At 37.2% G+C, this 25489-nt stretch overlaps 2 protein-coding genes across 4 annotated transcripts; one reads left to right on the forward strand and one right to left on the reverse strand.

The window, feature by feature from the left end:
- Positions 1 to 262: 262 nt before the first annotated feature.
- On the reverse strand, positions 263 to 15658 carry RPAP3 (RNA polymerase II associated protein 3). 3 transcript variants are annotated; one of them, XM_042815644.1, is made up of 17 exons: positions 15560 to 15658; positions 14582 to 14740; positions 13818 to 13958; positions 13205 to 13327; positions 12601 to 12728; positions 12111 to 12232; positions 11679 to 11749; positions 10679 to 10807; positions 9721 to 9848; positions 8224 to 8345; positions 7680 to 7750; positions 7417 to 7533; positions 5343 to 5554; positions 3803 to 3992; positions 3066 to 3163; positions 1806 to 1906; positions 263 to 750 (listed from the first exon to the last, which is right to left on the reverse strand). In XM_042815644.1, exons 1-17 carry the CDS (start codon positions 15656 to 15658, stop codon positions 659 to 661), a joined length of 2103 nt encoding a protein of 700 aa, XP_042671578.1. In that variant the 3' UTR covers positions 263 to 658. The 3 variants fall into 3 exon arrangements, with proteins under 3 accessions (XP_042671578.1, XP_042671579.1, XP_042671580.1); XM_042815645.1 differs by having other exon boundaries at positions 15571 to 15650; XM_042815646.1 differs by lacking the exons at positions 14582 to 14740; positions 15560 to 15658 and adding an exon at positions 14431 to 14497.
- Positions 15659 to 15791: 133 nt separating this feature from the next.
- ATP23 (ATP23 metallopeptidase and ATP synthase assembly factor homolog) lies at positions 15792 to 23397 on the forward strand. Its single transcript, XM_042815647.1, has 6 exons — positions 15792 to 16009; positions 16446 to 16491; positions 16593 to 16674; positions 17256 to 17393; positions 18594 to 18677; positions 22893 to 23397. Exons 1-6 carry the CDS (start codon positions 15835 to 15837, stop codon positions 23094 to 23096), a joined length of 729 nt encoding a protein of 242 aa, XP_042671581.1. The 5' UTR covers positions 15792 to 15834; the 3' UTR covers positions 23097 to 23397.
- Positions 23398 to 25489: the final 2092 nt, after the last annotated feature.

Genomic DNA, 25489 nt, shown 5'->3' on the forward strand with positions numbered 1-25489 from the left:
GATTACTTTAAAAGTACTCTCCAAAGACAAACAAACTGTTTTCCCTACACTTCTTTTATTTCATGGTATTTGGCTTGCTTTTATTCTGCAATTATATTTGAAGTTCACAGGAACATCTCACATGTCAGTGCTTTTGGACGAACATAAGTAGAGGAATTGTGGAATGTTTGGCCACTGTCCCTCAGTTTCACTTTGCAAATTATACATATTGGTGTGGCCTATGCTTATTTAAAAAAAAAAATAAAATACAACGGACATGATATTTTAGCTCAACATTTATTTTATTTTCTGAAATAAAAAAAACAAATTTCTTACACATCATTTGATTCTTACCAAAAGAATGTTCATAAATATAATTTTTTTCTTTTTAATAAAGATCTCCATCTGCAGTTGCAATCTGGAACACTATTCATCATTTTTTAACAGATTCCACTGAAGATAAGTAAATCTGTGTTTCAGGTGCTGGAAAGTAAATGTGTCTGCAGAACTAAGAAATTCTCTCTCCAGGCACTGGCCATTTGGATGAATTAACTTTAAGAATCTAAGCACATATACAAAAGCAACCAAACTCCAGTCTTTATAGGATTCTTCAGCTGAGTTCAACATGACAAAAGCATGGAAACAGAGCAATTCACACGTGTAGTTGTCAGGAAACCCACTAAGAGAATACGGCATATTTCTTCTCCAGTTCTTCAACAGAAGCATCTTTCAATCCCATGTGTTTCACATGACTGAATAGTACCTGTGTAACTGTGAAAAGAAAATCCCAATGTAAACTGTTATTTCTGTGACTGACAGTCATAATGTAAATTAGTCCAGATCTTTCCACTGAGAGTAGTAGTACTACATAGCTGAAATATGAGTATGTTTTCATGATTATTGAGAGGGTGAAGAAAAGTAGTGAAAACCTTGCTTCGTTTTGATGCTCATGAATTGGCTAACAACACTTCTTCAAACAGCTATACAATCCTGACAACACAGATAGATTTTATTTTACTATCTTGGCACTACAGCATTAACTGCAAAGGTAAAAGTTAAATGCCAGATGGCAAATAAAACTTACTTCAGGTTATGGTGTTAAGGCAATTCCTAAGTGGAATTGCACTTCAGTGAGTCAAATAAGTAACCTTATTTTAACTAGAGTCACATAATATTTTGAAAGTATAATGGTTATAAACAAAACTTAGCTGTAGATAGCAAAATTAGCACTACTTGGTCCTAGATAAAGGTTTGGTTTTTAAGTGTCTCATTGTTACAGACTGGAAACATGAGAGGAAAAAAAAAAGCCATAATTTTAGAAAGCAGGAACTCAAGCCAATGCCTACCTAAATCATAAACCAATCTAAGCAGTGTCTTGAGAACAAGAGATGCAGACTCAGAGGTTTAGAAACCGGCAAAAATGAAGCAAGTCAGAATTGCCACGAAATGGTCTCGTGAAATGTTAGCTGGTACACCTAGACCTCAAATCTAAGACTTCATACAAATCCACAAACTTGTAGAACTACGGAATGACAACCTGAAATGCTAGTGAGGGCTATTTTATCAGATTAAAATGAGCTGGTATAATTGACAAAACTACGGAGAATTTAGCTGTAACTTTTTGAGTCTTAACCAAAAGACTAAGAAAAATAACGCTTCCCACACTAACCCCTAGAACAATTAAACCATTGAACAAGACAAGCAACTAATCTTTAATAATTATTTAATGGAATAAACAACAGGAGAAGCACTGTATTTTACAGTTCTTTTGCTAAATTCGGCAGTATCATGGCCTATGTTTAAAATAATAGTGCTGAATTACTTACTTTTCTTCTCTGATTCTGACATAAACATTACTGCCATATCAAATCTTTTTAATTCAGATAGCCTTTGGAGGATTTCAAGGATGAGTGATGGCTCCTCTTTCCTGGAGAAAATTATTAGAAACATAAAAATAACTACTGCTCATTAGAAAGATTCAGTAGCTGCAAGCAATATTAAAAGATGTCAGGAACAAGAAACGAAAGGATCTTTGCTTTTCATCTTTCTTGTTCATTCTTCCACTGACTAAGCAAAGAGACAAATACTCAGAAATATTCACGCAGTTATAACACAGAACAAGAAAAGAGAAATACAGAAAAAGAAAGTAATGGACTGATGCAAACAGATTGCTTCTTGAGGCACACAACAGTTTTATGATTTAAGGCTTACATCTTGCCCCAAGAAGCATGACATTAGTTACTGCCATTTGTTCCCATACAGTAAATTCTTAAACAGTGTTAATTTTACATTCTTCTGGATAACAAGCAGTAGTAAGCAGTCACTGTCTTCACTACAAATACTAACAAGTATTTTTCTTTCACGACTTGTCTTTCTCCCTCCAGAAAAAACACCTTTAACCTCACTGCAAACAATTTAAGCTTCCTAACCTTTATAAATCGTATAACAAACATAGGACCATAACTTTTAAAAATGTCATGTTTCACACATATTACATATATATTTTCAAAGAAATTGAAGGAAATCCCAGTCTATAATTGCTTTTCTCCATAAAACGACCTGAAAATATTTTGTACGTGGGATCTCAGAGTTTAAGAGGAGTGGCACACTGTCACCAATAGACAAAAATGAACTTTAGGAAATCAAACAGGATAGTAATTTCAAAAATAATTGCCACCTCCTTTCTTACCAGAACATCTAGGTCCAAGGAAGCAATTAAAACTCACAACGTATCACAAGCTTAGAAAAATGACTGCCTAAAGTTGACATTGTGCAACTGTATGTGATAATGGAACACACATACAAAAAATTACTTTGTACATGTCTAATAAACATTTGCTAGTGCTACACAGCAGAACTTTTCGAAAGACTACGTTCAATACAGGCTATTTATTTCTTTAACTCTTTTCTGAATTTTCAACATACGTTTAATTTCTTATTAAGAAACAGTTAAATCATTCCAACTCCATAAGCCCAAAGAGAAATAACTCTGCAAGAGCAAATGTAAGGAGAAGGGAGAAAACAAGCAAACAAAAAAACAATATAGAGTAGAAAGAAATGAAAGACAAAGGAGAAATCAAGCTTACTCAATGTAGAAGTCATGTAGAATTCTCATTATCTGGTTGAACAAGTCTGGATCTAGGGATTTCTGGAACAGTTTTGGATAAATCGAAGGCTCTATTTGCTTTGGAAAAATCAAAAAGGTGTCATGTTAAGGAAAAAAGAAAACACAGCAGTTCAGTCATGAGAATAATTAATGAGAGTCTTTTGGATGTTTTGGGCAATGTCAGAAGTGCATACATGGGAAAAATAAATTAAAAAATTACTGTTGTATATTTTGACTTTCAACATTACTTTTGCATGTCTTTATTTTATCTTGAGAAATTATTGCTAAATTCTTTAAAAAAGGATTTTAAGCAATTTTTTAAACCAAAATATATATAAGCAGAAACAAATGTTAACAAATCAATGCGTTTCACGTATTTGTTCACTTTAAAAACAGTATCGCTCTAATTAACCTAGAAGCATTAATTTGAGACATAAAAATTTAACATGGCTACGAATGTATTCAAGAGCTTATAGACTTAAAACCTATGCTTGAAACAAGACAGGTTATATACAGAGACTGTGCTCTGAGGCAAATGAAAGGGCAGGCACACAAGAACTATTCAAAACTGGACCACGATATCTATTATGTAAACATACTTAGAGAAAGAGATTACTGTACCTCATTCAGACAACCTAACATTGCTACCCATTTCACCTATGCCTGCACCGTTGCCTCAATGTTAAAGAATATGTCACTCAATACTACAGTTCATACCTTCAGGTACAAGTACATTTTTTCTGGGCACTCTTTCAACTTCCTGAAATCAGATTCAAGCTGGAAAGAATTTGCAGGAATGGCAGGGACTGGAGATGCAGATCTAAATGATGTTTTGCTTTCTCTATCTATCTGTTTGTTCACAGATGGATGCAATACTGATGAAATTCCTTTGACACCAGCAGGAAGCCTGCAGAAAGATGTTGAAATATGTAATCTTTAAAACATTTACAGAAGTTTTTGAAGTGCAACCTAACTGGAGACCTTTGAAATCTTGAAAGATCTGCAATACATTAATCTGTAAAATTAAGATGAAAAAAAGCTACAAAAGTGAAAATTAAAGTAAAATAAAATAAAACACCTATAAGAAAAAAACAACATTCAATATACAAAAGATTTACACTCATTTAATCTTTTCAAACACAAATATACTCAGCAGTTCCCTATTTTTTTGGTAATAACTGATAGAATCCTATAACATAAAAAACGCAAATACAGCTGCAGAAAATACTACATTTTCTGCAATTTCATAATGCAAAATAATATCTGTATGTCTTGGTTCTGGCAGGGATAGTTAATTTTCTTCGCAGCAGCTGATACAGTGCTAAAACATATTTAGGGTAAAAACAATAATACACTAATGTTCCAGTTGTACAGCGCTGAAAACTTTTCAGCATGTGCTGACCTGCCAGTGAGGAGGGTGGAGGTGCATAAGGAGCTGGATAAAACACAGCAAGGACAGTTGACCCAAACCAGCCAAAAGGATATATGTGAAGATATATTTTTATCCCATATTTTGTCAGGGAAGTAAATTTGTATTTTCAGCAATTTATCCTTCAACACCTCACAGTAAATCAATCTGACCCAGCTGAAAAGGCAAGGGGAAATAGTTCTCACAGAAGTCTTCAATCAGGATTCCGTAAAAGATATTAATGCAATGAGATAACAATGGTGCATATGCACTTTTCTTAAGCAGATAAGCAGAGTTTCAACACTTAGTTGGGATAGCTGTCTCTAGGCTTCTGCCAGACTGTCTATCTAACACAATGAAACACAGGAACCATGAGCAAAGCCAAAGATATCAGCTGTCTGCTAAAAGGAAGACAGGATACCATCTCCCGTTCCTTTTCTCTCAATCAACTGGCCAACTGGCTTGCAAAGAATGCTGCAACTCTACTTAAGAATACACTTTGAATTGTTAAAATATAAATCATTGTTAGGAAAGAAAGCACACATGGAAGAAAATACAGCATAAAGGAAAATACTTTAAATGTATTCATATTCTAAAAAAAAAAAAAAAAAAAAAAAAAAAAGGAACACTTACCAGTCGTTCATCTGACACTGCACAGGTCATATTTGCTTCAATTACTATGCAACCAATGAGGCAGATGTGTAAGAACTGCATGTTTCTTTTAAAGCTTTTTAAATTCCAATTCTCCAAATTACATTCTATACTCATCACATGTAGAAATCTCACAATGAAGATTATATTTCAACTACATTTACCCTTTTAAAGGAGGATCAGAAATTTTATACTTACTGTGGTGACGACACATCTGTGATTTCTTCGATTTTCAATTGCTTTGCTTTTGGAATGTCCATTGAAGTTAACTGATTGTCCTCATCTAGATGCTCTGTTGTTTCAATATTCACTGAATTCTTCCAGTTATGAACTAAAGAAGAAGAGCTGAAGAAATCACTACTCAGCATGTCATCATCAACTTCTTCAATGGCTATCCTCCGCAAAGGCTTCTAAACAGAACACATACTTGATGTCACATGCATAGAATTTGCATCAGTGCAAACAGAGGCCTGGATAAACTGCTAGGTCTAATTTTAAACAATCCCATGACAATCAATTTCATCTGCGTTGGTACACATAGAAGACTTTCAATAAAGATAAATTTCCTTTAAAAAAAAAAAAGCTTCAGGGTGTACAAAGGAACGTGTATTATATGATCATTTCTCCCTCAGTAAAACCAATGTACCCTTACTCTAGAGAATCTCAGAATCTGCACTGTCTCTCCAATAAAAACAAACAACAAAACCATATCCATTATGGTGACGGCTGCCTCCCATTAAGAAGGTTGAACTAGCCAGAATAGCTTGTATATTGACCAATGATGTGATCAAACTTTGCAATTTAGGTGAACAAAGAAGCAACCATCAACATAAACCTTACCTCTCAACTTAAAATTTTGAGATTATAAATATTACTAACTCAGGCCCCCTGGCTGACCAACTTGTATACATCACAAGGCAGTTAATCCTACCACTGGAGGGTATTCCAAGTAAATAAACTGCTTCAGCTTGTTCCATCTCTGCATGATCGCCGTAATTTCTGAGCACCACCTAACACCACATTCATAAGTCCTATGAGTCGCTAATTAATGGAACTTTGGAATTACTGAGCTGAATATATAGTCTAAATTGTTCTACAAATATAGGTGCAAACATACAAACAGTTAAACATTCAGCAATTTAGGCTTCCATAAATGTCAGGTTTCCATCCATTTCTAAAACAGTAACACTGCAAGCTTTCCTAGCAGTTTGCAAACTGCTACAAGTCATGTAAGTTGTCTGTTGCCCAATTATGAGATGGCATATTGTCAAAGCAAATTGTACGAGTGCCTTCTGGATATGAGGAAAGAAGTTATATTTCTTCTGTGGGGAGTATAAAGAACACAGATGATTAATCTGTACCTGTTCTATCTTATCAGAACTGGAAAGAAAAAAAAGCAACCTGGTATTGCCTCTTAATTTAGCAGACAAACTGAGAACTTCATAATATCACCTATGTATTTCAGCTGCTACGTAATAAATTCTTCTGGGTTTCTAAGGATAAAAGTATCTGATTACAGAGAGCATATCTCAAAGAAAGGTACCACAATAATTATACATTTTCTATCAAAACTAACCGCATACTTTGAACACATTTTGTATTTATTTAAAAACACAGACTATGTGCCTATATCATATTGTCACACGTACCTCATTAATCTGACTATAACCATTGCTAATTCATACTTTAGAAATACTGTTTCTTCAAAAATAGCATCCAGATATATCACAGTATATGAGGATGAAACTGATGGCTCAAACTTACTGCAGTAACCCCGTGCGATATCAACATATGAGACAAGTAGGTAATATACCCTATTGCTATAGGAACTGAATACAGCTGTTGAAAAGGAAGAAGAAGTTTATCTGGAGCTTTCTCAAGTCTGCAATTAAACGTGAGACTCAACTGCTTCCCCTTTGCTCTGCTAACTACGATGTTAGATATAAATCCAGGAGAAGGTTGTGAGGTTGCCTCCCCATTTCATAGTACTGATATACGCATACACCATGCTTCCTGTGCGGCACTTTTTACATTGTGGCTACTACTGAACACACACACAGAACTGCAGAAATTACATTTTTGATAAAAAAATATCAAAAAAAGTCAATCTTTGAACTTTAAGCTGTCCACACGCACAACATATCTACGAGAAGACATACAAAAGCAAAAACTGTATTTTAACTTAAACTCTACTTTTCCCATCATTATAGACAGCAATTCACAAAAGCAAAAACAAACAAAACAAAACACCACCAAAAAACACCTAACTTACTGTTGATCTCTGATTTAATGGATTATGAATGAGTTTCACTACATTTTTTATTTCGGATTCTTTTATCAATTCTGGAGGATATTCTTCATGACATGACTGTTCTTTCTCAGCTAATTCCTGGGGAAAAACAAACAAACAAACAACCAAAACGCACAATAAGTAGTCCACAAAGATTAAATTAAAAAAAAAATCAGAAAGAATTTTGCTAAAATTTACATAATAAAGAATGAAAGCACTTATTCTAGGTTTACTGATATACATACATTCCTTATTTTAGTGAGTTCATTTATTGCTTGTTTATTTCCAGGTTCCAGCTTCAAAACAGCTTCAAAATCTGAGGAAAAAATAACAAAATAATCTGAGCAAAAACTCCAGGCATTTCAATTTACAAAGTACTCCTGGCAAATTATTAAGCCTTCTGTTTCTTTTTATGACCATAAATTAAAGACAGGTAAGTAATCCCAACATTTGTACCATAATTTTGCTTCAAACACATTTTTGAAACTATTTCTTACTATTTATAAATAGCAATAGTTGTAATTTCACACAAACCTGTTTTCCTATCATGTAAATATCAGAACACTAAAGTTGTATACATACTCAATTTAAAAAACAAACAAACAAACAAACAACCATCCATCTCAACTTTTGTACTGATAACCTCAATTAGTCAGAAATGGTAATTGCTATCAGAAGATTAAAAAAAAAAAAAAACACAACCAAAAAACACTCAATCTTGTTCCATTTATCTACGTCGTCTTCTTATCTCCACCTACCCATCACACTCAGGCTAATTCAAAGTCATACCTTGCATAGCTTCTTTTAGCTTTCCAAGAGCAACTCTTGCAGCTCCTCTTCTAGCAAAAGCTTTAGAGTAAGATGCATCTAACAGAAGAGCTTGTGTACAGTCATTTTCTGCCTCTTCATATCTCAGCAAAAGAACAGTACAAAATTAATAACCAGCTTCAAAAGCAGCTATCAGTTTCAGCAGAAGAGACAGTTATTCAAAACAGTGAAAACATGAAGACCCTAATTATCTATACACAGATAAATACAAATCACTGGGACAAAATGCAAAACAAAAACAAACCAAGTAATAAAGGGCATATGATTTTTGATACCATTAAGAATAATTTAGTATAGCCTTCTATTATGGTCATTTGCTTTCGTTGTAAGATAAAATTTCCTCATTACAGTTATGTTTGACTATGACTTCACTACGTGCATATTATTTTCATTTATTCCTCCCCTCTCTTTCAATTTATCATTAAATTTGTGGAAATAGTATTTTCTGCATTTCTCATCAATTGTAGACGTTTTTGAGAGTATCAACAAGCTTCTGTTGCATTTCCTGGGTCCTCATTTCAAAATGTGAAGACCCATGACACTCTGATATCTTAAAAAGTCAGTTTTTCTGCCTGGTCATTTAGTTAAAGTACTATTTTCTCCAATTCACTGACATTATTTGCACTGTAATGTCTTCCACAGCCTCAACCCTAAATTGCAAATCTTATGTCACAGAAATAGTGTGTAACTTATTTTATAAACATAGAATTTAATATCAGCACATTATCTCTACACAGTCAGCCGTACCACATCAGAAGAGATCACCAACAAAATATTCAGATCTCCACTTTCCATGCTATCAGTTTAAAAGGACTACACTTTCATCTCAAATGAGATGAGAGAGAAAATCAAAACAAAAAAAGTAGTATTTGACAATTTTAAAAATGGTGATATGGAATTTCATTTGGTATAAAGCATTTCCTACTGTTAATGAATTATTTCAGTAAAGAGTAATTAAAATTAAATACGTTGTATGTACATGTCTTCATTACTAGCATTAGAGAAATATTTTAAAAGATGACTCTTCTCTGAAAAAGCTCATATTCAACCAAATTAGAACCTACTTATTTATTCAGTGCAATATTTAGTAGCTGACTGGTTTGTTTTTTTTTTTTAAATAATCAGTGAAGACTAAGCTAGGGGTATGCTCTTGGAAGAAGATAAATATGTAGAATTTTACATGTGAAAGAATGAAAAAAAAAATTAAAAGTCATTTAGTTTTTGCTATAATTTCAAACAGATGACGTTTTATTTTCTCAGAACTTCTTTCCTGTGAGATACATTTGAAGATCACACATTCAGTTGTTTTCTTTAAAAAAAATCCTTTACTGCTTTCAGCATGATTTAGACTGAATAATAGGAAGATTTGGAGTGACTGTAATGAAACTTGGGTGAAAATCATTATTTCTTCTGATTCACAGAAAAAAGCAACAGTATGGTGCATACAATCCTACTTACTTCTGTATCTTGAGATAGGCCATGGCTCTGTTAGCTGGCAGAAGTGCATTGGTGCCATCTGCTGCTATACCACGTGTATAACATTCTATAGCAGCCTCATACTTTCCTTCTTTGAAATAACCATTACCCTGTCATGTTTAGAAGAAAAAGTAACGTTGAGCAAGACGCAGTGCAATTGGCTTTTCTTAGACAAGGTCACAATATCAAGATGACAAACAATACACAGGTTAAAGCAGGCATTTATGGTCTGCTTATTTTTATACAATCTGTGCAGACAGACTACAAAAATCTACTTCTCCAGTACTTCAATGACTAAAGCAAAAATGCTACATGTACAGTTTGAGGTGATTAGGGGCATACATTAGGTAGATAAAAGGAACAGGTGACAGTAAAGAAATCTTAGTTTAGTGAAGTGCAGCATAGCAGAGTTGAATGACTGCCGGCTGTGACTGGCAACACTGAACTTGTCAAGTCTGAACTGCAACCTTTCCTTTTTTTGATAGTGAAAAGAATGGTAGTGGAGATGACAGTTCTTTACTCTTGATGAGCAGTACAAGCCACTCCCTACCGAAAGTTAATAACATAAAGGGTGTTGAGGCACTGCCAAAGGCTGCTGGGACAAGCTGTGGATACCCCATCCCTGGATGCACTCAAGGCCAGGTCAGATGGGGCCCAGGGCAACCTGACCCCAAGGCAGGGGGTTGGAACTACATGATCTTTAAGGTCTCTTCCAACCTAAGCCACTGTATGATTTATTTATTAATGTGGCATTGTTTTTTTATCCTATCTACAAAAATGTATGCTGTAATTTCTTCTTTCCTACAGTGCATACCAACCACCCTGTATTTAGGAAATTCAGGACAGAATCAGGTTTAAATTTGCACATTTGTGTGATTAATAGCACAAAACAACATTTTACTCTGCTAGTTCATCTGTCCGATCAGAAGATGCAACTTACCAAATCTTTTTCTGTAACAGCCTTCTGCTTGAGCTGCTCTTCTTCAATGCACCTTCTCTCATTGTCTGTTAATTCTGATTTGACTGCTTCTTCAAACTCTTTTTGTTTTGAGCTTTCAGATGATAGAGCCTGCAAAGGTATCATTGTTTTTCAGTATGCATTTCCCTCACTTATGCATTTTCAGAACAGAAGTTAGAGTATTTCCAAACTGTAAAAGTCAGCCAAGCATCTTAACACTAGTTCAACTTACAGTAAGAGCACAAATTGAAGAGATCATTCTAAACTGTTCTTGAAATTGCATTTCTATGTGGGCTTCTGAATAGGAATATTACTTGGTAAATAAAAGGAATATAATTTCGGAGACATATTCCAAAATCACATGTCACTTATTTCTTCAATTATTGGAGATTCTGGGTCTTCATTTTGAAATGAAATTTTCAAAGAATTTTCAAGACTACAATTAAAGAGGTAATGCTAGGTCACCTTCTGTTTTACTAAGTTCATCACAATCAACATTCTTTCCCTCTTACCGAAGAGGGAGCAGAATATTCTGTTCCACTAGGCTTAAATTCACTTTCTAGTTTGGCACAGCAACCAGTGGAACTATAGGCAGGATAGGCACTTAGGCTTTAATCTATAGACAGGAGGATACGTAATGTCTCTCATATGTACTACTACTTTGTACCAAAATGCTATGCATGACTTAAAAGAAAAAACAAGAACATTAACAAAAGAGGTTGAAAAAACCCCAATGGAAGATGATAAAGCCACAGAGCTTGCTGTGACAGCTCAGTCCTAATCTGCCAACCCAGCATTACAACAACTTACACATGCACTCCAAAATTAGATGTAATTCAGTTACAAATTTCGACCTCAGTGATCTTCAAATATTAGAAAAAGCCTGTGCAATTTTGTTGAATTTGGTTCTTATTATAAGTTAATAACGATATAAAGTGAACAGGATGAATTAATTTATGTTAGAATATATCAATCGTATTACCTGTTCTATTTTCTTCAGTTCATTTTTTGCTTCAAAGTTGTTGGCATCCAGCTCTAAAACTTTTTCATAATCTATCAGAAAATCAGAAAAAAATACTTCAGGCAGGAATAAGAGGTTAGCAGCGAAAGCATAAAATAAAATTCCTTTGAGATAAAGTTTTAGTTACCTAAAAACCCAGATACTGCAAACCATGAGATATTCAAAGATATTTAGTGCCGAAGTATCACGTAAGTATTGACAACTACAGCAATTATTTGGACTCGCAGCTTGAACTTTACCTTGAAATAAAGATGTGGTATGGTTTATTATTATTTTTTTAAAAAGGAAATGAAACCTAAATTCCTGCACCGAATATGCATGTCATATAAACTTTTGCCAAGCACACAGGTGAATACTGTATGTTTTTTAAGGAATATGTTGAAGAAAACCCACCTTCTTTAGCACCTTGAAAATTTTTCAAAGCAAAACGAGCAGCCCCTCTTCTGGCATAAGCCTTTGTATAATTTTTATCTAAAGCAAGTGCTAAATTGCAATCAGATTCTGCAACAGAAAACCTAGCAAAGACATGAATGAGTTAGTTTGCAAGCATTTAGATAAAAAAAAACCCAAAACCTTAGGAAGATACTTTAAAACTTTACAGGCTCTTTCTAAAGTGAGAATCTTGCAGGCTTCTCAAGAGACACAGCACAAGTATTTAAACAACTTCTGATTCAGAATACATCAAATCAAGAAAGGAAAGAAGATGACAACCTACTGCAACAAATAATATAACCAACTCCTTCATACCCTTTCCTCTCTGAAAAGAAATTAGAGTTTTAGAAACAGAGCTGATAGAAGCTGAAAGGTAAACTAGATGATAAAGCCACACAACCGAGGGTAGCACGTCAAAGAAAAAAATATGATTTAACAATAAAATTTTTACTTTTTCATTCTATAAAAAGCAGATGCTCTGTTTGTAGGCAGTACTGGATTGAATGGATCAGAATGCATCCCTTTAGTGTAGCACTTTATAGCTTCATCAAAGTTTCCTTGTTTAAAGTATTTGTTACCCTGTGAATAGAAATAAAGGAGTAATCTTAGCCAATTATTGCAGATATATTTTTTAATCAAAAATTAATATAAGTCAATACTTGTATTTTAGAATGCTCAAATGTTTTTAATATCTCTCAGACGATATTGCTTTACTATGAAATAATTCTTGTAACTAAAATAGCAGTTTGATTCATGCAGGAATTCTATAAAGCATTCAAATTTCTTAATATAAGAACAATACCAATATATTGACTGTTATTAACTGTACATTAAGTAGAACATGCCATCATCAGTGATGGTAAGAGAAATGCAGTCAGAACTTCAAATGCTGAAACAATGGGCCAGAAAAAAAGACTTCAAAAAAATCTGAAGAGCAGGCACATTCCAGTCTTATCTTAGGGAGCAATCTTTAAGAAGCAATTATAACAGCTCCTGTGTTTAAGTTGTTTTTTTTTTTCATAGATAATTTGTAGATAGTAAACACTGGTATTAACCTTTTCCTTCTCTGCAAGAGCCTTTTCTTTATCTATATGAATTCCATCTTCTTCAGAGTCTGATTCTGGAGATACAGAATCATGAGTACTATCGTCTTTATCAAGTTCTTCCAGTATTTTATCCTGAAAATAGATAAAATAAACCATTACCTTTATAATAACTTCAAAACACAAAATAAATCAGGTAAAACTTTAGAAAAATGTGTTTCATCTGTTTAAGAATCTCTACCACTAAAGTCCTTTTCATTGAGAAGTATTCCACACACCACAATATCTATCTTCTGACACCAACAGCAGTGTTTAGTGTCATATTATACTAGAATTATAATCTTTTAATAGACCTATCGTTAAAACATTTTTGCTCCCTGAAAGTCAAATGCAATCTGCTGGATGAAAACAGAGAGAGAAAGAACTATAGCATTTCTCATTATTCCAATGCGTAATCCTTTGTAGGGAAAAAGCTATTTTCTTTGTCCATAAAATCTCCTGTAAAGTAGGATTCTGACCTCTAAATGTAACTCTCAGCACTATTAGAAAATGTGATTTAAAAACAAAATCAACTAGGGACAAAAAAGAAATCAAACCATGTCAACAAGCAATTACTCTAACTCACCACATCGAGTTTTCCCCAAGCTTCATAATCATAAGACTTGATCTTGTTTTTCTTGTTTTCCTCAGTGGTTGTCTTTGATGGGACTTTACTTTTGCTTTTCTTCTTTTTCTTAAAAGTTTTGTTTCGAATGGGTGGTAAATTCTATATTGAAATAAGTACTTTATTATAAAAGAAACAGAGATACAAAAGTTGCTTCTACTGAATAATCTGTAGTACCTATATGTACACATAGGTATCCCCATCTACTGCCTACTTTTATTTCATAAATCCATCAAGAAAGCTGTTGTCAGGAATTCTACAAGAAATTCTACAAAAAAAGATAGCAAGCATAAATCTTTCAATATATAGCAATAACAAGTATTACATGCATGATATAATGCTGAGTTTTAGAAGACAACTTTCTGCAAAGTATCACTGATTAATACATTAACAGTGCACAATAAATAAGTAATATTGATGCTGCGAACAGAAATACTGTATTAGATCTATCAGGAACTGATTAAACATTTATTGGCCCCAAGCATTCATGGCTATGGATTCAAAGCTGAGTTAGCAGAATAATTTGCAGCGGGATCCTCCATCTACTTCAAATGAAGAACAAATCAGCTCTTACCATCTACTCGTATTTTAATTCAGAACATAATTTGATGAAGTTAACTGTGTTCTCTGAAATAAGACATCTGCAAAACAAGTATGATTTTACAGCATAAACACTGACATGTCTAATAAATAAATAATAATAATAACAAGTCCACTAATTTTACCTCTTCTGGGACACCACTCTGTTTCCTTAATTCAGAATCAACTTCTTTAATATCCTTTTCCCAGCTCTCCAATTCTCTCATAAAATCCTGCAGTTCTTCAGCATTTTGCTTTATCTGCAGCTGAAGCTCCAGTGCTTTATTTGATGCAGTCATTGTAACCTACCAAAATACAAGAGATCTTCCTAAGGAGAATTTGTAAGCACGTACTGAAGGAAGCTAGCAACTTCAAAATAAAGAAATCTGACTTAATCAGTAGGCATGCTTCTCAAATAGCATGGCAAAAGCATTAAATATTAAGAGACTAAGAAACAGTTAAATACGTTTGTGAAAACATAAAGTCAAGATATCATTTAGATAAAAATAGAACAGAACATAAGTCATGCACTCCTACTTAAGAATAAGTTATGAGATTTAGTAGGTCAAGAAAAATCCAGGAAATGATGATGCAGTCATCTTAGTTCAAAGCAATTTCTGGAGCATTTCCCAGAAGACAGAACGAGGAAAACAATCAACATGTTCATGCTGAGACTCAATTACAGATTGCAGATCTACACACTACTTTATACCCGAGTAGAAACAACACGAGTGACAAGCCAACGCTGAAATACACTTTCTGACAACATAAGCATGCTTAAATACGAGTACTTTTTTTCCCACCCCGAGGCGGCTCTCACTACCTCCGTCCCGTTATCGAGCGAACAAAGCAGCACACCTCAGAAGGAACCCTGTGAGAACAGCGGCTCTGGGTTCTGCAGCCTGCCGCCATCTCCCCACCTCCTCAGAGAAGCAGCACCGGGTGCCGCCCACCCGCCCCACACACAGCCCACCAACCCCACACGGGTGCCCAGGAGACGCGGCCGGGCGGGCTACAGGCCCCCACCGCACGAAAGCAGGCTGGAGTAACCGCCACACCGCCTACACGCACGAAAGGAGACCCCGCTCGTCTCACCCCGGCCCGCCCTTCACTCCGCTGCCCACCTCAACCTCACCCGCACCGCCTGCCGCTGCACAGCCCAATCTCCTCCCAGGCCGCAGCGCGACGGCGCTCCAACGGCACCGCGGCAACGGACAGCGCATGCGCGCGAGAAGACGCCTCACTTCCGCTCCTGGCCCGCAGCCGCGGACACCGCTTGGCTACGCCCCCACGTCACGTGGCTGAAAGCGGGCCCAGCGATTGGCGCCGCCGGCACAGCCGCCCTTTGCCCCGCAGTCGAGGACGGTGACTGGCAGGAGCGAGGAGGTGGTGAGAGGCCATGGAGGACGGGGAGTCTGCTTCGCCGCCTGGTGCTGACGGTGGGGAGGAGGAGGATGACTTCGGATACCGGCTTTTCCCCGATCGCAAGAAGGAGCCGCAGAGCTTCCTGGTTCGCAGCCTCTTCACCTTCCACAACAGGTGCCAGTTGATGCTGAGGATGACTCTGGAGACGAGTAAGCTCTCCCCTGGGTCGCGAGGTCTCCAGCCGCCCCGCAGGGCTGCCCGCCGCCAGGTGCCGGGCGGCTGCTTCTGGAGAGCTGCGGCGGCAGGACGGGGCCTCGGCAGCCGCGGGGTTTGGGAGTTCCCATTTAGGACTTGATTCTGACTCTGTTATGTTGCCTGCACAGACCTTGTCCGCTATCTTCATGCCTGCTACTTATAAAATGACAGTCAGAGGTGACTTCACTTCTCAATAGCTTTGAGCGTGCTGCTTTGCATAGCCTGAGCTCTGGCACTGAGGTGTCAGTGATTGCCTGAAGGTTGAATACTGCAAAGCAAAAATTTGTGTATGCAGTGCATTCTTTCTGTCATTACGGTCTTTGTATTCTGATTGTAGATGACTTTCAAAACTTTTGTCTAGTGAAATTGACTGCAGCAATGTTTTTCTAGATCCGTATGCCCAACTGCTTATTGCGGCCATGAAGCAGTCTGGCTGGTATGTAAACTACTTCATCCTGTTCTGTGTAGTTACATCTTCATTGCAGGGGATTAGCAGGCTTTCTCAAGTTCTTCTCAAACTTTGTTTGTACCTTTTAGCACTGTTTTCAACGATCGACACTTTTCTTGTGAAAACTGCGATGGCTGTGTCAGCGGAGGTTTTGATTCTGCCACTTCTCAGGTAGGCACTGAACTAGGTATTGTCAATGCAGAGCATTCAAGCAGGAGGGAAATCAACATTTTACCCAGGTGGATGGTGATAGGACAAGGGAGAACTATTTTAAACAAAGAGAAGGGAGATTTAGTTTAGGTGTCGGGGAGAAATTTACCCAGAGAAGTTTGGATGCCTCTTCCCTGGAGGTGTTTATGGCCAGATCGGATGGGGCTCTGGGGAACCTGATCTAGTACCTGATTTAATGACTGGCAACCCTGCCTGCGGCAGCGGTGGCTGGAACTAGATGATCTACAGGGTTCCTTTCTAAACCAAGCCGTTCTATGACCTTTTAGAGGACTACAGGTTTTTTAATGTTTTCTTCCTTAATGAAAAAATGTACTGATATCTGAGTTACGGTCATGAAAACAAGGCATGTGAAAGTTGTTCTCCAGTATTGAACTTGCGTTGCTAGTATATTGATGGGGCTACTAATGTTGAAAAATGATGACCTAAAGAGTCTGTATGCTGTGGATTTTATGCAGTGGGTCTCTAAGAAGTGAAGGAGATGTTAAACCTTGATGAAAAAGCTACCTGTATCTCTTCTGCAGATTGTTCTGTGTCAGAACAACATTCGCCACCAGTCCCATATGAACCGAGTGGTTGCGCATGAATTGATACATGCTTTTGATCACTGCCGTGCTCATGTTGACTGGTTCAAAAATGTCAAACATTTGGCCTGCTCAGAGGTAAGTTCAAATGATTCTGATGTTATCATTGAATTCATTGCTGATTGTCGCTAGGGTCGTTCAATTAGACATCCTGTTATATTAATTTGATTTAGTTATTGCTCTTGAGATATTTTGTTCTTTCTATCTGGTCAACCTAACCAGTTTTCATACAGAGAACAAACCTTTTGTTTTCACAAATAGTGGCAAGTCAGTGTTATACTAAATAGAATGTAGTCCCTGTGGGTGGAAGTGTAACAAGACGTGGTTATTTCCAAATGAGAATAGTTTGAGATTAGAATACATTCACATCTTAATTAAATATTTGTACTGTTTTTTTTTCCTCTCCTGCAGTTTTTTGTTTGCTGAGAAATATGCTAACTTGCTTTTCATTTAGACTTTTTGTCTTCCATAGCATGCAATTTTTGATTGTAATGTTGCTAGTTGCACATTTTACATTGTATATGTAGTAGTACAGTATTGTTTATATAGAACTGCTTATTCCTATATGTGGTACATGACTGGGCTTGATCTTGCTCTTTTTGAGACTGTTTTCTCCAGTTCTTTTGATACTTATTTTATATTATTATAGTGTTTCCAAGTTTTATTTAGTCAATATTTTAATTTTTCCATTTCATATTTTCTCTATTTGTTTTCACTGTGGTGTGTATTTGTTTTCACTTAATTTTAGGCAATTTAGTTTTGTCTGTGCTTTTTAACTCAGGAGTTAGTGTGTGGAACAGTTGACAGACAGAAGAAATTGTACTGCATAGGACAAGAGAGTTAACAAGCTAAAGAAGATGTACTCATTTAAATGTGTCTATTTCTAAAGAGCTTGGGTTACTGCTATGCTAGATATTGCAGGTGGTAGTCATTCAAAGGTGCCTGCTTTTCTTCCAGACTCCTTCATCAGTTTCTAAAATAGATGCTTTTAGGATTAACTTAATTTCTTTTAGGAGTCTACTTTTGTTTTCAGCTCATTCATTTAAGCATTGAGAATAGGTGAACTTTAATCCTCAGAGAAACCTGCAGGCTGTATAGTATTACTTTGTAATCCACTGGAGAGGAATGAGCAGTTAAAAAGGGTATTCTGTACTTAGCAAATTGAAAAGGAGTGTTTTCTGCCCTCAGCCACCAGGAAGAAAAAAATTAGTTACTTTTTTATAAACTTTGTACTTCCACACTTTTCTTATCCTGTGCCTTTTTTGTTTCCCTCAATAGATTCGAGCTGCTAATCTCAGTGGAGACTGTACACTGATGAATGAAATAGCTAGGTTTAAATTTGGACTGAAAGGACATCATCAGGTAAAGACTGTAGATATTAATGTCTTCTGATTAACAAATGAGCCTTCTTTACCAGTTTGATATCTGCCTCCTTTTGTAGCTAAAAATGTCACAGAAAGAAGTAGATGGGAGGAATAATTGCATGCATCAGTACAGGTTGGGGGATGACCTGCTGGAGGGGAGCTCTGCGGAGAGGGACCTGGGTGTCCTGGTGGACGACAGGTTGGCCATGAGCCAGCAGTGTGCCCTTGTGGCCAAGAGGGCCAATGGCATCCTGGGGTGCGTTAAAAAGAGCGTGTCCAGCAGGTCGAGGGAGGTGATCCTCCCTCTCTACTTTGCCCTGGTAAGGCCTCATCTGGAGAACTGCGTCCAGTTCTGGGCTCCCCAGTACAAAAAAGACAGGGATCTCTTGGAAAGAGTCCAGCGGAGGGCCGCGAAGATGGTGAAGGGCCTGGAGCATCTCTCCTATGAAGAAAGGCTGAGTGAACTGGGTCTGTTCAGCCTTAAGAAAAGACGACTGAGAGGGGACTTGATCCAGGTTTATAAATATCTGAGGTGTGGGGGCCATAGTGGTGAGGCCAGTCTCTTTTCAGCGCTACATGGAAACAGGACAAGGGGAAACAGACGTAAGCTGCAGTGTAGGAAGTTCCGCACAAATGTGCACAAGAACTTCTTTACAGTGAGGGTGACGGAGCACTGGAACAGGCTGCCCAGGGAGGTTGTGGAGTCTCCTTCTCTGGAGATATTCAAGACTCGCCTGGACACCTACCTGTGCAACATGGTGTAGGGAACCTGCTTTGGCAGGGGGGTTGGTCTCAATGATCTCTAGAGGTCCCTTTCAACCTCTCCAATTCTGTGATTCTTTGATATGTCTGACAATCCTTAATACCTCTGTTCAACTTTTATGTACCCTTCATTTTCCTCTTTGGATTTTATCCTCCCATTGCTGAGCCTCAATTTGTGCTTGTTTATGTCTGAAATTTCGTCAGGGCCCCTGTTATTTTTTCCTTTGTAAGTTTTTCCCTTGGATGTGTACTTCATGATCTGTTAATTGTGCCTACCATCTATATCCAGGCTGCACTCATTATTTCTTTGTTGTTGTGCACATTCCTCTATTTCCTGCAGTCTTGTTCATTTTTGGCTTGCATTCTTTGCATATTTCCCATTCTTAAACCTTTCTGCTAGTGAGAATAGAGCAGAACGCAGCTAAACAATCTGCATATTCCTCATACTACTCCAGTTGGAGTATGTTCTTAACAGGTAGGCTGGAGAGGGAGGAAGCATAAGGAGCTTAATCTTGCCTCGTTTATCCAGGAACCTGCATTCGCATTCCTGGCCTGTCCTGCGTTCTTGCAGGTGACTGAATGTTTTTCTGCAAAGCAGCAGCCTCCTAATATTTAGTTTTCTGCGTTATTTTTTCTTCTTCCTCCTCCCTACTCCTACTGTTGTACTTCCTAAAGGAAGTTTATTGTTAGTTCATTCCACTGTTTTACAGATGTAAGGTACCAGTCAGTCCTGAAACATTAGTCTATAATTTAATTTCACAGTTTACATGGTCACTTGTACCTGCTGATGTGCATGTAATAATAGCATTCTTTTTTGATGGTTTCTGATATTTTTCATCCACATTTTATAATACTGTTCATCTCTCTGTACTACCCTGCAATTCCATTTTTGGAGAGCAGTAGTGTGACAGGACCAATGCTCCTCCATATGCCATGGATTTTGCTGCTCAATTAACATTTGTTTAATTAACTTTTAATGGTTCGTGGTTAGTTTTGTTTGTTTGTTTTTTGGTTTGTGGAATCACAGAATTGCTCAGGTTGGGAAAGACCTTAAAGATAATCAAGTCCAACCACAACCTAACCATACTACCCTAACTAACAACCCTCTACTAAATCATGTCCCTGAGCACCACATCCAAACAGTTTATAAACACAACCAGGGATGGTGACTCAATCACCTCCCTGGGGAGCCTATTCCTGTGCTTAACAACCCTTTCTGTAAAGAAGCGTTTCCTGATATCCAGCCTAAACTTACCCTGGCACAACTTGAAGCCATTTCACCTCGTCCCGTCACCAGTGAGAAGAGACCAACCCCACTCTCGCTGTAAGCACCTTTCAGATATTATAAGAGAGCAATAAGGTCTCCCCTCAGCCTCTTTTTCCCTGGACTGAACAGCCCCAGTTTCTTCAGTCACTCCTCGCAGGGCATATTCTCCAAGTCCTTCACAAGCCTTGTTGCCCTTCTTTGGACCTGCTCCAGCACCTCAATGTCCTTTCTGTACTGAGGTGCCCAAAACTGAACACGGTACTCAAGGTGAGGCCTCACCAATGCCAGGTGCAGGGGCAGGATGACTTCCCTAGTCCTGCTCACCACACCATTCCTGATACAAGGCAGGATGCCTCTGGCCTTTTTGGCCACCTGGGCACACTGCTGGCTCATATTCAGCTGACTGTCCATCAGTACACCAGAGTCCCTTTTCATCAGGCAGCTTTCCAGCCACTCCTCCCCAAGCCTGTAGGGTTGCTTGGGGTTGTTATGACTAAAATGCAGGACTTGATACTTGGCCCTATTGAAACTCATGCAGTTTGCCATGGCCTATTGATCCAGTCTGTCCAGGTCCCTCTGTAGTGCCTTTCTTCTCTTAGACAGCAACTTGGTCTTGTCTGCAAACTTATTGAGGGTGCACTCAATCCTCTCATCAAGATTATTAATTTAAAACACTTTCTTAATTATTTTTGTTAGAGTGAAATACCAGAATACTTAGTCATATTCTAAAGCATTGCCACTGATAGTGGATGGTTAATAAAAACTAAACAAAAACAGGATTCACAGGAAATGTAACAGGATTACTTCACCTACTCCAAAGGGTTAAAGCTTCAAGGGTTTGAAAATTGGAGGAAGAGATATTGCAATGGGTTTAAATAATCACGTGTCACCCAATGCTGCTGAGGACAAGCAGATTGTTTTAGAGATCTTTGGAAGAATGACAGCTGGTTACAGGGTTTTGATTGTAATTAAAGATTTATAATTACATAAAATTTTAGCAGTCAGCATTGGTTGTTATCTACAATTTCTGTCACTTAGTGTAGCTTACACTTAACATACAGTTTCTAGAATTCTTAGTCACACAGGTTTTTTCAGTCACCTGGACCCTCTGCAGATTGGGTCAGATTCTTGTTAATCAGTATGTAATGCACTAATCATAACCTAAACTCTGACTAAACAAACGTGAGCCACTCACTCAGTCCTCTGAAATGAAGATGAGGCACCAGAGGAGTCATAGGTTTGATCTTACAGCAGCAGTTCTGGTTTGGGTCCCACTTGGTGCTTGCTGCTGCTTGATTTTACAGTTTCCAGTTCTGTGTCCCAAATCCAAGTGCTCTTTGTGCTTCCATATTATATGAGGGGTGTAATCACATCCTTATCATGACCCAGCACCTGGGCCTTGATAATGCAAAAGGACTTTACCCTTTGAATGGACATCCTCACACTGTGATGCCAGAGAGGGGGAGAGATAAGGGGGAAGAGTGGTACATGGCCAGCCCACTTGCAATTGTGAATGTTTGCCATATTGTTGGTTACAGTAACCATATTACCATTATAGGGTTAGGGAGCAAAGTTGCACCAGTGCTTCTTGAAGGAATTAATTTTTTTAATAATAAAGATTACAGGTTTTGTCCCAAAGTCCTTAGTCTTGTTTACTCCAGAGCAGCAATATGCTGGCTCCAGCATTTGTAGCTGGAGATGCTTATGTTATTCTTATCTTTTAGTATACAAACTGTGTAAGCAAAAGTAGGCATAAAGAAACATATCAAAACAAAGGCTAATAGAGGAATTGTTCCTTTTTATGTTTTAGAGAATTTCAATTGGAAAAGTACTAATTGGTATTTATGTCTGTTTATTTTTGACATATTTTGTGCGCAAGTCAAATTATACACATATTCAATACCCACAGCAAATCTAAAATTTTATTTTTTCCTGTTAAATGGAATATCATTTTCTTTTCTGAAGGTTTATGTACGCAATGGAAAACTAAAATACATAGTCAAAACAGAATTGAAAACTACGTATTTTAATGCTTAGTGGAGACATTTGCTTGACTTTTCTGTGATAAAAATCATTGTGCGTGTAGTATAAGTTAGTACTTGACAAAATCTTTTTTAAGGAAAAAAGAATGTATTCTGTTTTTTCAAGTAATGACAGATCTTCTTTATCTGATTTTCATTTTAGACCTGTGTGCGAGACAGAGCAATTCGCTCCATTCTGGCTGTAAGAAAAGTTAGCAGAGAGACTGCAGAAAAAGCTGTGGATGAGGTTTTTGATGCCTGCTTCAATGATCTGGAACCATTTGGGAGAATCCCGCACAGTAAAACAGATGCAAAACGTGCTTATAAAGACTTCCTGAATCGAGATCGCTACACTGCTAATTTGTAAAGGAAAAACATGAAAAACTATGTTAATATCTGGCAGTTCTGTAACATCTGGAGTTACAGTCTACACACACAGTGCTGGTGGAAAGGGGCAGTTCTTTTGAATGTATCAATTCATTTTGTAAGTTTTTTCCAGGAGCCATCTCCTGTTGAGGTAAACAAAGTAAATGAACTAGACTAAAAATACTGTCTTTCCTCACTTGTTCCAGCAAGGTCATTTAGTATATCAAATTACTTGGCAAATAATGATCTGCGTATTTCAGTGCACATTTAATTCAGTTATTGAATAAATTGTTTCATAAAAATCTTCAGTTTTCCAACATCTTTGATACATAGTCATAAACTTGATTATGGTTATCATCCTGTTTGAAAAATTGGATATGTAACTACAGCTCTATATGTCTATTTAACAGCTGAAGCTAAATCCAAAATGATCCGCTGTGTATATCTCAGTCAGTCTTTGAGCATCTCTGAAACCACTGGAATTCCACCTTGTCTAATGTCAGTTGTAACATACAACCCTTTTACATATTAGAAATTTGTAAACAGTCAAATTACCAGGCTTACCAGATCAAACCTACAACCTGGATAAGCATTATTAAAAGAGTCTCCATCAATCAGTCTTACATAAAAAGTTTGTGTGACTTCCTACTCTAAGGCAGGTAAGCTCATCTCTTCATCTGAGAAAGGCAGAAGCTCCTAACTTCACCTTAAATCTTAGAGAAATTGTCTCATTCTGCATTTATTTCCAAATGCAGGGTATTATATTAATTGTCTTGCACCCTAGAAAGCCACATTTTCTTCCTTTTCTTGAAATAAGAAATAAGAGTCTACCACAAGTACAGTACAGTTCACTGAAAGAATGGAAATGTGACTCCTCAGTCAAAGGGCTTGCTGGTATAGCTGCTAGAAGAAGTTACTGGGTCAAGACTGAAGTGTCATACTTAGGGACCTAAAGTACCAAACAGTCCTCTGATTATTATTGTTTCATACTGATTGCCAAATATCTTAGGCCTTCAACTTGACGTGAGTGGATTTGTTTATTTATTTATTTATTTATACTGGTAGTATTAGTTCTCCTCAATGGAATTGCTGAGATTGGAAAACTGATGGAGGCTATCTTCAACCACACTGTATAGAACAGGGTAAACTAGGTCAGGTTTTTCAGGAGCAAGTTTATTTGGGTTTGTATGAGTGTATGGATGGAGACTTAGAGTAATCTTTTCCAGTATTTAATAGTCCTTGTAGGTACGTAGATATGTATTGAATATTTAAATGGAATTGCCATTATTTCAGTTTTTGCTCATTTCCTCTCATCCTTGGGCACCACTGAGAAGACTGGCTCAGTCTTTATTTCCACCCTTAGAATCATAAAATGAGCCTATTAACTACACATTTAGAAACTTAGATAGTTCTTCGTCTGCTGTGGATAAGTGTGTTTTTGTTTCTCACTGATCTTAGAGACCTAGGATTTCTGAAAGCTCATCTTACTAGTAAATACTGAGTTAATGAAGTCATTTAGTCTTTTTCATGTCTTTTGTCACCAAGTCCACTATATCGTTCAGCACTGGGCTCACATTTTTCTTAGTCTTCCCTTTTTAGCTGATATTCCTGTATCCTTTGTTGTTGCTTTCTATGTTCCTTGCCAAGTTCAACTTCTTATCTATCTATCTATTTATTTCTTTATTTTCTGGTCTTTCTAATGCCACCCCTGCATGCTCAGACAGCATTTCTGTAAGTCCTCCTGAATCACTCAACTCTGCTTCCACCTGCTGTGCTTCCTTTTCACACTTGAGTTTTGTCACAACCTCCTTATTCATCTAAGCAGGTCTGCCATCTTTTCTTAGCTTGCATATAGAGATTGATCATTTTTTAATTTTGAGGATGCAATCCTTATAAGTCATCTAGCTCTCATGGGCCCATCTTCAGGACATTGTTTCTTTTAAATAGATCTGAATAGATCCCTTATGCGGCTGAAATCTGTTGTCTTGAAGGCTTTAAACTAAAAGAGGCGAAAATGATTTTAGCTGTTAGGAAAAGATTCTTTACTCAGAGTGGTGAGTCACTGGAACAGGTGGCTCAGAAAAGTTGTGGATACCCTGTCTCTGGAGTGCTTAAGACCAGGTTGGACAGGGCTGTGGGCAGCCTGATTTAGTTGGTGGCAATTGCCCATGGCAGAGGGGTAGAAACTAGATTGTCTTTGAGGTGCCTTTTAACCCAGGCCATTCTATAAGTTTGAGAGTTTTAGCCATGCTTTTTTGCTTTGTTCCTATCATATAAAGGATAACTTCTCTGTCTCAGCCTGTTCTTCTCAAGGAGCCTATCAGCACTCCTGTTGTGTGAGCTATTCCACTACATCTCTGTGACCCTAATACAATCATTGCCCTGCAACTACAT

The sequence above is a fragment of the Centrocercus urophasianus genome, unplaced genomic scaffold, assembly GCF_019232065.1.
Source record: "Centrocercus urophasianus isolate 14NV4802_14NV808 unplaced genomic scaffold, USGS_Curo_1.0 seq_15, whole genome shotgun sequence".
Taxonomy (NCBI): Eukaryota; Metazoa; Chordata; class Aves; order Galliformes; family Phasianidae; genus Centrocercus; species Centrocercus urophasianus.